This window comes from Plecotus auritus (genome assembly GCF_963455305.1).
Source record: "Plecotus auritus genome assembly, chromosome: 5".
NCBI lineage: Eukaryota > Metazoa > Chordata > Mammalia > Chiroptera > Vespertilionidae > Plecotus > Plecotus auritus.
The window spans coordinates 134716805-134729923 of NC_137776.1; the positions used below are offsets into that span (position 1 = coordinate 134716805).

The 13119-nt window shown below is 37.5% G+C and overlaps 1 protein-coding gene across 2 annotated transcripts in view; it reads right to left on the minus strand.

Moving 5' to 3' along the window:
• Window positions 1-2838: 2838 nt before the first annotated feature.
• The window catches only part of RIC1 (RIC1 homolog, RAB6A GEF complex partner 1), a 115978-nt gene continuing 105697 nt past the window's right edge, over window positions 2839-13119 (minus strand). For both annotated transcript variants that reach the window (XM_080670555.1, XM_080670554.1), the window contains exons 23-26: window positions 12749-12940; window positions 9306-9483; window positions 8958-9146; window positions 2839-7080 (exon numbers count right to left, since the gene is read on the minus strand). In XM_080670555.1, coding sequence (XP_080526681.1) covers window positions 6792-7080; window positions 8958-9146; window positions 9306-9483; window positions 12749-12940 — 848 coding nt within the window. In that variant the 3' untranslated portion in view covers window positions 2839-6791. The remainder of the gene's footprint in view (window positions 7081-8957; window positions 9147-9305; window positions 9484-12748; window positions 12941-13119) is intronic.

The window sequence follows — 13119 nt, forward strand, 5'->3', positions numbered from 1 at the left end:
CCCCAAAAAAATCTTTTTAAAGAAAAGCCACAGTAAAAATTGGCACTTGGACACATTTGAACAGAAAGAGTATAGTAAGTGTGCATCACGGGAGGAAATTCTTGTGCGATACACGATGTCATTTCTAATCATGCTCCTCATATTGCCTGCCTAATTTGTGGCTCTTTAAAACTCACTGGGCCCACACAAACAGGGCTGCAGCCAGAGCTGAGTGATAACATGCTGGCTGTGACATGCATGGACACTGGAGCCGTTGCTTTTTTTTTTTACTTTGTAGAAACCACATATTACTAGCCTCAAGTGCCTGACTCCTGCCACATTTATCTGTCAGGCGGTAATAAAGTTCAGTGTTTATAGCTTGTATGGAATCACAGTTGTGGAGGAAAAGTTAGAGACTTAATAGCTCAATGAATTTTAAAATACAAAAAGTCAGTCCTCCATATTTGTAGGTTCCACATCCACAGATGGAAAATATGCAGGGGAAAAAAGTTATTGTTGACATGGACTAAGTAGTTAGGTCTACAATGGTTGTGTCAGTAGTAAACATGTAGACTTTTTTTCCTTATCCTTAAAAAATACAGTATAACAATTACTTACATTGTATTAGATATTATCAGTATAAGTAATGTAGAGATGATTTAAAGTATATGGGAGGATGTATGTAGGCTATATGCAAATACTATGCTATTTTATATATGGGACTTAAGCATTCATGGGTTTAGGTATCCAAGATGGTGGTTTAACACACCATCCCACCCGGGTTCTAAGGGATGATTGTACAAGCATATTTTTGTGAGTAAGCTGAAATTGTTTTAAGGAAAAAAAAAAAAAGGCAAAAGCCCAAATGTGTTACTTGTGATCAGTTTCCTTTGGGAAGGATGTTGTTACTCATTTTTTTCAGTAACAATCATGGTTTTCTTTTTGTCCTTGAATTGTACCTTCATATGTAAATAATTATGTTTTTAGGCTTTCTTTAGTATTATAAAGCTTCCATATTATGCAAGGTTGGTAACAAATCTCTGGGCATGCTTAATATCCTGGGATATTGATTTAATGGCAGAAATGGTTAAATCTGATATTCATGGCTCTGTTAATAAGCACACCACTGTTAGATGAGAAGCCCTCTGAAATTAAAAGAATTTTGTTTTCTTTTTTAATATCTGATCATTTGAATAACATTTCAAGAAGTCTTTGCAAATTCTAAAATACATTCTTTCCTACAGAATTTAAATGTAAGTAGCACAGTATTGCACATTCAGGGAAAGGGTAAATAATTGTGATTTTGAAGGAATTATTTCTTAAAATTTACTGTGTTGTCCTAAAAGAATTATTGTAGCATGAAGTATCTGTTTCCAGCATGCTAGGATTCTTAAAATGTTACCACTGAGGGGCCATAACCCAGCTTGCTGACTCAGGAAGCTATAGAAAAAATGATTATGTCTGTCCATTACTTTTCACTGGTTTCACTTGAGAATTGTTGCCTTATAATGTTACTGAAATAAACTTTTAATATACTAGTTAGTATATTGAAAAATAGATCTTTATTGTATTCTGTATCCTCATATTTGAAAATTTTAAAGTCTTGTTCTTTTTAATAGCTGTTAAAAGGCCTAGATCGCCTGTGGTTATAACTGCTGTTTTAATGGGACATGTAAGCAAAGAACTCAACATGGAAATGTTAGTTTACTTCAACTGGAATCTTTTTGGCTGTGGAATGAGGCTGTGCATCTGAATTTCACAGAAATGAATGACCAATTACTTGGTAAATGTTGAGTTTCAGCATCGTATTTAGCAGTTTTAAATCATATCCATTGGCAAAGGAAATCACTGAAAGGCTAATGAAAGTGGTATTTTGTTGGGGGACTGAGATAGAGCTCATTCTAATCTCCACACAAGAAAAGGACACCACTGCTCCTCAAAACAGTCCAATACAAGGTGTAATAGCAGAATGACATTCCTAATAGTTCACAGACATTTATGGCCAATAAAGCCAAAATGCACTTAATACCTCTTTATTTAAAAACAGCCTAGCCAATTTGGAAGTATATCAATAATATATTTTTGATACTACTACATTATTTGATTTGTAAAAATATAACATGTTGATAATTTCATTTATCTCAAGAATGCAAAGTTGGTTTAATACCTAAAAAATCAATGCAATATACCATATTCATAAAATAAAGGACAACTACCATATAATCATCTCAATAGATGACCAATTATTGGGTAAATATTGACAAAAAGCCTAACACCTTTTCATGATAAAAAATACTCAATAAACATACTAACAATAGATGGGAACTTCCTCAACCTAATAAAAATCATTTAAGAAAATAATTTGTGATTAAAGACTGAATATAATGTTTTGCCCCTAAGTTCAGAAAGAAGATAAAGATGTACACTACTCACTTCTGTTGAATACTGTGCTGTAGGTTCTAGCAAGAGGCATCCAGATTAGCTGCAGATGACATGATCTTTAAAGAAAATCCTAAGGAAGCCACAAAAACTATTACAGTTAACTAATGAATCCAGCAGTATTGTAGGATCTAATTTCAACATACTAACAGTAATTCTATTTGCAACAGCATGGAAAAGAATAAAATACTTAGGAATAAGCACAAGATTTTTACAATGCTAACTATATAAAACATTGCTGAAAGGAATTAAAGACATGTTCTAAGACCAACAGGCTTATTAATATTAAGATGGCAATATTCTCCAAATTGATCTATAGATTGAGTACAGTTCCTATCAAATCCCAGCTGCCTTTTGTGTGTGCGCACACATAACTTGACAAGCTGATCCTGCAAGGGACCCAGACTAGCCAAAACAGTCTTGAGAAAAACTTAGGACTCACACTTTCAAAACTTCCTACAAAGTAGCAACAGTAATCAAGACAGTGTGGTACTGGCAGAAACAGACATAGATGTGCAATCAGTCCAGAAATAGACTCATACATTCATAGTCTATTGAGTTTTGACAATTCAATGGGAGAAAAACTTCAGTAAATGGTTCTGGGACACAATCTTCACATACAAAAGAACAAAGTTAGACCCCCTCACTTCATAGGACATAAAAAAAAAAAATGAACTCAAATGGATCAAAGACTAACATGTGGAAACTAAAATCATGAAACCCTTAGAAGAAAACATTGGCATTAGAACCTGCTTTTGCTAACCGAAATAAATGAGAGGATTTTCACTTTTTTGAAAAAAGCTGTTACCATACTAATGTAGGTCTTTCAAAAAAGCCAAGTGCCACAGCACAAACTTTCAGAAAGCAGGAACACCCTACTCTTGGATAGTGGGGGAATGAGACCTCTATCTGATAAGCATCTAGTATCCAAAATATATAAAAACTCTTGCAAATCAACAATAGAAAGATAAATGACCCAAATGTGAAGTGAGCAAAGGATGTGAACATGTTTATCCAAAGATACACAAATAGCTAATAATCATGAAAAGACAGCCATAAGGGAAATGCAAATCTAGGAATTGAAAAGAAAATAGCCCAGGCACTTTGGGAATATGGTTAGGCATTTCCTCAAAGAATTACCTCGCATCACATCACTCAGCATTTCCACTCCTAGACAGACCTGAAAATATGTCCACACAAACTACTTGTACATGCATGTTCACAGTAGCATTCATGATAGTCAAAACGTGGAAACCACCCAATTCCTTAAATAACTAGATAAACAAATATAGTCTGTCTATAAAATGGAATATTATTCAGCCTTGAAAAGGAATGAAGCATTGATATACAAAGATGAACATCATGCTCAGTGAAAGAAGCCAGACAGAAAAAGCCACATATAACATTATTCCATTTATGTGAAATGTCCAGAATAGGCAAATCCATAGACACAGCAGATTTAGGAATATAGGACAACAGGAAAAAGTAAAAATCAAATTGTTAATCCCACCTGTTAGAAATGATGCCTGGTGTCCTCTACACTTTTATATATAAAGTTTTGCTTGGTGGAAATCATATGGCATACATGATTTTGTATCATTTTTCATGATAGTTTAAAACATTTTCCATGCCATCAACATGAATCATTTGTTCCAATCTTGCATTGTCAAGCATCTAGGATGCCTCCAACTCTTGAGGCTCCTATTCTAAATAATTCTGCATATAAATAAATATTAAGTTTGCTGAATTTCTAAGTTATTTTGTAAGAAAAATTCTAAGAGGTGGAATTATATGATCAAAAGAATATTTTTTTTTTAAATATATTTTATTGATATTTTACAGAGAGGAAGGGAGAGGGATAGAGAGCTAGAAACATCGATGAGAGAGAAACATCGATCAGCTGCCTCCTGCACACCTCCCACTGGGGATGTGCCCGCAACCCAGGTACATGCCCTTGACCGGAATCGAACCCGGGACCCTTCAGTCCGCAGGCTGACGCTCTATCCACTGAGCCAAACCGGTTTCGGCTGATCAAAAGAATATTTATGTGGCTTTTAATACTTACACTTTTTGCTGTTAACCTGAGATGGTGAACAAACAAAAGTTCATGTAATGGTTTTATTGTCCTTTACCAAGTAAAAAAGTACACATTACAAAAGTAGCAGCAACTTTAATTCAAGCAAAGGTTGACTCTATCCCCAAATGACTTCTTGTTTTGGTATTAGCAAATAATTTAAACCTCGGTTATACTGAATATTTAAATTCACTGGTTAAAAATATGGCTTAAACAGTTGATATGTGAACCAAACAAGGCAAAATAAGACTGAGTTTTTAATACAATTTAATATTTAACAAATTATCAGAGAAATTTCCTATAAATTTGTCTTTTTTTGCCTTGGGGGCCACCCATTCCTATTATTTGAAAAAAAAAACAAACAAGTATTTTCTAGAGGACTCATTTATGGCATTAACCCCAGGAATACAGCTCTTATTGACGCCTGCTTGGGAGAGTGCAAGATGAACCCAGCAGCACATTAGGATATTTGAAAAGATGACAGCTGTTTAAATGGTAAATCATTTTTATTGACGGAATATTCACACCAAACACAAAAGTAATGCTAGGTCTTCTCCTAGTGGACTAGGGCAGAAGAAATTTCAGTTTAGTTTCTTGCTGAGCTCATGATGTACTCACCTGGGAAACAGTTCTACCTTAAGATTCAGGGAAAGGTGGTTTAAAACAAAGGCTTAAATAAAAGTAGCACCAGAAGGACCAGGTCAGGTACCAATAATCACATATTCCACCCATTCAGGAGTTTCAGTATGTGAAATTATTGCACTTGTAAAAAGTAAATGACAGTAAATTACCAAACCCAATAATTTAAAACAGTTTGATGAATTCTGAACTAAGCAATTTCAAAATGGTTTTGAGTTTCCCGTCAAAGGAAACCTGGCTAGGACAACTAAATCTAGCCACTTACTTTTAAAAACAAGGATAGAGGACCAAATTTTATTTCTAAACTGTAATTGCACTAAGAGGCTGTTTTACATAGTGGTATGAATTTGGTCCACATGAAATACATTGTTATAAAAATAAACAAGTTTGTTTTTGTAAAAAATAACATTGCATTCCTTTGTTCAAATTGCACAGTACAAACAAGCTATCTAAATTAATACTGTTATAAGGTAATTAGAAGTACATACAGTGGGTATGTGTTTAGTCTGAAGCAATTAAGGAGTATGCAGTTTTCATAATATATGAAAACTAAAATTAAGTCATATCTAGAAATACATAAAATATTTTAAAAATTACAATGAAGAATGCACTCTTTACATACTAATTTTTAGTTAGCCGTGATAATACAGGATTCAGTATATTTACATAAAAGTCCATTTTTACTCAATTTACAAAAGCAATAAATAAGAAACTACATCAATTTGCACAAAACCTGTTTCATTTCATGATTGGTGTGACCATTTCTGTTATTTTATGACCAAGCCAATAAAATAAACCTGTCTTCCTCTGTGAATCAACCTGTCTTCCTCTATGAAGACTGCTCATATTTGGAAAGAAGAGCAAGCCCTGTCTTTATTCCAAGAGTGAGTATACATAGCCATGCAGAATCCAGCATAAGCCTTACAAATTATAATACAAGCCCTAAAAATATGAACAGTGCCTTTGAGTATATTTACACAAGATTATTCACAAAAAGATAAAGTTCTTGATACAAAATAGTTTAGTGGTATCTAACACATAATTAGACAAGAACCCCTCTGACCTCTACCCATGCTGGTCCAGCAGGAATGCTGCTGGCACACTGACTCACAGGTAAAGTGCTCCCATCATTCAGGACTGGCATGTGCTGTGCCAGGGCAGGCATCTGCTCAGGAGGCCCAGTTAGAGTCCAGTGCTCTCAATCTAGGGCATTCCAGGTAGCTCAGGTACCCGACAAGCTACAGCAAGCACATGAGCATTTATTTTTAAAAAAGCAGCAGGGACACACTGAACCAGAAAACATGTAAGAAGCTATATGTAGTGAAAAAGCAAGCTCATCTGGGCCAAAACAATCCCTATGGTTTAAGAGCTACCAACCTTTAAGAATAAAACCAAAATATTCTCATGTACATCTGTACAGTATTCTTTATTACTTTCCACCAAAGCTTAAAATTTTTTTTATGAAAGATGATTTATTCTGATATCACATTTTTCTGGAGTCAAGGAGATTTCTTAGAGAAGAGTTAGTTAAAATTTAATACCTTACCAGAGTCTCTGAGCTGAGCTCCCTGGTTAAATCATCCAACGAGGTCACAGTGTCCTCAGTTGCACGCACGCTGCTGCTAATTAATACTGCCGTGGTGACGGCACCTCACTGTTGTTAGGACACACAACAGTCGTAAGTCCCATCCTGAAAAGTTTCCTCCTCCTCTGTGCGGGCTGTGTTCTCCTCTTTCCGGCTGACCATACCGCTACCTCCGACCTCGCCCTGGGGGATGCTTCCATGTCCCGAGGAGCCCCTGCTCTCCTCTGCCCGGGGACTAGTCTGTTCAGGAGTCTTACCCACAGTTATTGGCTGGAAGGCTTCAGGATGGACCTGCTCTTCTGTTATCTCACTGAGCTTCTGTAATTGTGGCTTAATGATGTTCAAAAATGGCTTATATCCAGGACTAAGTAAAAGAAAGAGGAAATTAGTTTTCATCTGCCATATTCAAAAGGCTCCATAGAGTGTTATGTATATACCAGTGGCCCGGTGCATGAAATTTGTGCACGGGTAGGATCCCTAGGCCTGGCCTGTGATCAGGGTCGATCAGGGCCTTCTGGCTGCTGGCTGAGGCCTTCCTTCATTCTGCGCCCACCCCTTAGTGGTCAGCGCACGTTATAGCGAGTGATCGAATTCCTGGTAGAATTCCTGAAGGGACACTTTGCATATTAGCCTTTTATATATACAAATATACTTTTTCTATTGATTTCAGAGAGGAAGGGAGAGAGAGAATCATAATGATGAGAAAGAATCATTGATAGGCTGCCTCCTACATGCCCCCCACTGGGGATCAAGCTCGCAACCCGGGAATGTGCCCTGACAGGGAATCGAACCACGACCTCCTGGTTCATAGGTTGATGCTCAATCACTGAGCGACACTGGCCGGGCATTACAGTGTTATTGGAAAACTATTAAACACAAATTCAGTAACGTTAGTGATTGATTATGGGGGGAGAGGAGGCAGCACAGGGAGGTAGGAAGGGAAGGTTTCTTAGGTGCCCTGGCCAGCATAGAAGGGCTGCACATAGCATTAGCGTGAGTCTTAAATTTCTGAGCACTCGGAGCAAATTACCTGGTATTACAATTAAAAATCATATTCCACAGTGTTAAGGACCAACAGGATTTTAAACTTGAAAAAGAACTTTCAGAGAACCTGAATGAACTTTCCAATTAAGGAAAACTACATCCAAGTAAGGGAAGCCCCCAAATCCACACACAATTGGTGAGTAAGGGCTAGAACCCCAGGCACCTAACTTCTATCCACTACTTTTTTATTTTAAACTGAAGTGTCCTTTATTCTGTATGTCCTAATAGAGTTTTATTAGCATCCACTACTCTTTTTTTAAAAAATATGTTTTTATTGATTTGTAGAGAGGAAGGGAGAGGGACAGGGAGACAGAAACATTGATGAGAGAGAAATATAGATCAGCTGCCGCCGGCATGGCCCCTACTGGGGATCCAGTCCGCAACCCGGGCATGTGCCCTGATCTGGAATCAAACTGGTGACCTCTTTGTTCATGGGTTGATGCTCAACCACTGAGCCACACTGGCCGGGCCATCCACTACTCTTAATTTGGTTTGCTAGTAACGGCCATGCAATGTTAAATTCATATAGACTAAGCTTTTATTTTTTCAAGTAGAAATTTTTAGGTTATTTAATTCCACAGAACCACAAACCTTAAGTTCCAGTCTTAATTCATAAACCAGAGAAAGATAAATATCACATAATCTCACTCATTTGTGGAATATAATGAACAATATAAACTGATGAACAAAAACAGATCCAGAGACAGAGAAGCATTGATCAGACTGTCAAACTTCAGAGGGAAGGTAGGGGAGGGTGGGGGTAAAGGGGAGAAATCAACCAAAGGACTTGTATGCATGCATATAAGCCTAACCAGTGGTCACAGACACCAGGGGAGTGAGGGCATGAGTTGGGGGTGGGGGGGCAATTGGGGGAAAAGGACACATATGTAATACCTTAATCAATAAAGAAAACCAAAAAGAAAAAAACAAAGATCATTTGTGCTGCATCAATCTTAAGTCAGTGATATGCATTCCATTTTAAAATGACCAACACTCTCTCACTGGACATCACTCATCTAAATGTTTGGTACAGAACAGTAACTAAAGAACACATCCTTAAAATGAACATATTAAAGCATTTTTATATTGACCAACCTAAAATCTCCAAATAAATGAACCAGAGCTAAGCCTTAATGGGAAAGGACATGGTTCACCAATGAACAGCAGAGAAACAAGCTGACAGAAACGAGTACTTACCAGTCTGCAGAGGCCCATCGGTCCACCGCATGTAGCCCTGTCTTTATGTTCTGTAACATCTCTCCATCTACCTCTGTCGTCTGTATAATCACCAAAATCTGGTTGATTATTGAGGATTCTCTAAGAATCAAGCCTATGACAATGCACCAGTCCAGACATCCTGCCTCCATGAAGATGTGTAGCAAATACCTATACATAAACAGGAACAGAATAACTGAGAAGGTAATATGGAGCTAAGAAGAATCTAGATGTCAGAAGGGCAATCTATCAGGAAAGTAGCCCCTGTACCTTATTTGCCCAAATATCCCAAGTAGGGATTCTGTACTTTCAAAAGGCTGAGAAACTCACCGCAGCTGGACCTGGGATTTGTGAGGCCCTTTACTGGCCAACTCCATGGAGATGTGCTCCAGCTCTGACTGAGTTAAACTGAGTGTGGAGAAGCTTTCATCCACCACTGTCCAGTCCCCATCCACCATGGAGCTACTTTCAGTCAAGTCTGTGGCTGAACCAATACTGCATTCATCACCTGATGGAGAAGTGCCAAAAGTTATAAACAAACTTCATGTGGAAAATGTTTTAACTTTAGCTTTAAATAATGGCTGTTCCTTAGATGTTGATTTCTCGTGAAGAGTTTGAAACTAAAACATAAACCCATTGCTAAAATTCCCAAGCTATATTAACAGTAGTAGATGTATATTTTTTAAAAGCCATTAGAGCCTGGCCAGTGTGGCCCAGTAGTTGAATGCTGACCTATGAACCACGAAGTCATGGTTCTATTCCTGATCAGGGCACATGCTTGGGTTGTGGGCTCGATCTCCATTGAGGGGTGTGTAGGAGACAACCAACCAATGATTCTCTCTCATCATTGATGTTTCTATCTCTCTCCCTCTCCCTTCCTCTCTGAAATCGATAAAAACGTGTATTTTTTAAAGAAACATTAGAGAGGTAACCAGGCATTATGTGCCTTCACATGGAAAAACATGCCACTACCTATTAAAAAAAAAAGCTATAATCTGATCAAGTCTTTAGATTTAATTACCAATTGGCAAGAAAAACAGAGGTAACTGTTAAACTAAATCATCAAGATGCAATCACCAAAATCCACATTATGGGAAAATCCATTAAGCAAGTTTCTTCAATAAGTAGGAAGAAGAAAAAAAAAAGATGGGGAGGGGAACAATCACTAAAAAGAGAATTAAAAACATAACAATCGCAATGTATCAAAAACAATTGGACTCTGAAAGCTTACTGGATATTTGGGTTAAAAATTTAGAAGGATGATATGGTATTATGGCTATTTTTTAAAAGAGTCCTTTAAAGATAAATTTTCAGAAATATTCACAAAATATAGGCTGAGTGGCCAGATTATTATGATCTCTGAATGCATAATAATCTGGCCACTCAGTGTATATCCTATATAATCCTATAAAATAAAAGGCTAATATACAAATTGCCCCCTCGACCGGCAGTTTGACCAGCAGGCAGGCTGCCAACCGCCCATGTCCCCTCCCCCTAGCCAGGCTGCACCGGGCCTCTAATTGAAGCTGGGTGATGGATACGTGGATCCATTATACTATTATCTCAACCTTTATGTCTGAAATGATTTTTAAAAAATATATATTTTTATTGATTTTTTAAAGAGAGAAAGGGAGAGGGATAGAGAGCTAGAAACATCGATGAGAGAGAAACATCGATCAGCTGCCTCCTGCACACCTCCCACTGGGGATGTGCCTGCAACCAAGGTACATGCCCTTGACAGGAATCGAACCTGGGACCCTTCAGTCTGCAGGCCGACGCTCTATCCACTGAGCCAAACCGGTTAGGGCTGAAATGATCTCTTTAAAAAGTTTCTTAAAAAAAAAAAAAAAAAAAAAAAAAAAGCAATAGTCCCTGGCCAGTTTGGCTCATTGGATAGAGCATCCTGGGTTTGATTCACGTCAAGAGCATGTATCTCATTTGCAGGCTCCTCCCTGGCCCGGTGGGCGTGTGCAGGAGGCAACCAATCGATGTATTTCTCTCGCGTGGATGTTTCTCTCTGTCTTTTCCTCTCCCTTCCACTCACCCCCCCCAAAAAAAAGTCAATGAAAAATATGCTCAGGCGAGAATTTAAAAAAAAAGAATAGAGAGCAATGGTACCACCTCATGTCCATTATAATGGCTAATATTAAAAAAACAAAACAGCAAATAAGTGTGGGCGAGGATGTGAAGAAACCTTAACACCCTTGTCAACATTGGTGGGAATGTAAAATGGTATAGCTGCTATGGAAATATGATGGTTCCTCAAAAAATAAAATAAATAAAAACAGAATTGCCATATGATCTGGCAATCCCACTTTTGGATATATACCCCAAAGAACTGAAAACAGTATCAAAGAGATATATACTTTCATGTTCACTACAGCATTATTCATAATAACCAAAGGTGGAACAACCCAAGTATACATCAGTAGATGGATGGACAAACAAAATGTGGTATATACATACAATGAAATATTACTCTATCTAATAAAGTTTTCATGCATTCTATAACAGGGATGAACTTTGAGAATGTTATGCTGACGGAAATAAGCCAATTACAAAAAGACAAATACTGCATGATTCCATTTACATGAGGTATCTAAAGTAGTGAAATTCAGAGAGATAAAAAATAGAATGGTATTTGCCAATAATTGGGGAGTGAGGAATGGGAAGTAGTTATGAATGGGTACAGGGTTTTAGTTTGTAAGATGAAAGAGTTCTGGATATTGGTAGAACAATGTGAACGGGAATTGTAAACACTACTAAACTGTACACTTAAAAATGGTTAAGATCGTAAATTTTTTATGTATTCTACCACACTTGGAAAAAAAATAATGGCATCTATAAGCCTACCCACATAGCAGAAGCTCAGCTTATAGTGATGACAGGTGAATACCTGGCCATTAAAAAACTGCAGAAAATCAGATTAGTTAATACTAGTTGCTCTAAATTATATAAACCTAAGCAACATAAATCACTTTAAAAATTCCTCAAATTTTATCTTACCCATTTCTTTCTTTAATTTTTCTTTTATTGATTTTCAGAGAGAAAGGGAGAGGGAGAGATAGAAACATCAATGGTGAGAGAGAATCATTGATTGGCTGCCTCCTGCATGCTCCCTTCTGGGGATTGAGCCCACAACCTGGGCATGTGCCTAGACAGGGAATCAAACTGGTGATTTCTTAGTTTCTAGGTTGACGCTCAATTGCTGAGCCACACCGGCCAGGCCTTACCCATTACTTTACAAGCAGAGATTGGCATACATATTTTGGTAAAGGGCCAGATAGCAAATATTTTAGGGTTTAAAGTCTAAGAGGCAAAATTAAGGATATTATGTAGGAAGTTAAAAGAAAATGTCCACATTTTAAAATAAACAAAATAAAAAGAAGATAAGTGAGTACAATTTTTTTATGATACAGGTATACTTATGAGAAAAATGGAATTTTTATACGGGAATAGTTAACATTCTGCTTACATGAGGTTCAAAGTCAGTGTTTCTGTACATTAAAATCTATTGCAAAAGTTCAGCTATTAGTGCTGATCTGTATTAAGATTTTGCCTATTTCATTTTACCTAAAATAAATATGGTGACATACAGTCAAGGCCAATTGGCCTTGTTTAAGTAACCCTCACCTACCCAGCAGATGCTAATGGGTAATCCTCAAGGAAACATCTTCAAAGAAGAATGAAGCTCTCTCTCTCTGAAGTGCTGCAGCACCTCAACTCCCTCCCAAAGGAACTGAAGAAGAGCTAGGTCTTAAAGTGACACTCACCTTTGTTAGATAAAGGTGACAGGAAGGCCTCTTGCATTTGTGGTCCCTGGGATGAGGCTGTGTCTATCTCATGGTGGGTAGGGCCAATGTTGCTCAGCCAGCTCTGACTTCGTTGGACATTAGAGAGGCCAGCATCTATCTCAAGGTTTAAGAAACGGTCAGCTGATTGAGACTTTAACAGCTGCTCTCCCACTGCAAGGCAGGTCCAAAAACAAGAAAATGGAAATTCAAGATGCACACACTGCCATTTCCAATTCAGTTTTTTCAGTCTCTCTCCCCGCACTCGCTCAATATTAGAAGTTCAAAGCCAATTACTGTCCTACACTACATCCCCTGCCCATAAATTAGGGCTGTGGGACTGTAACAAAACA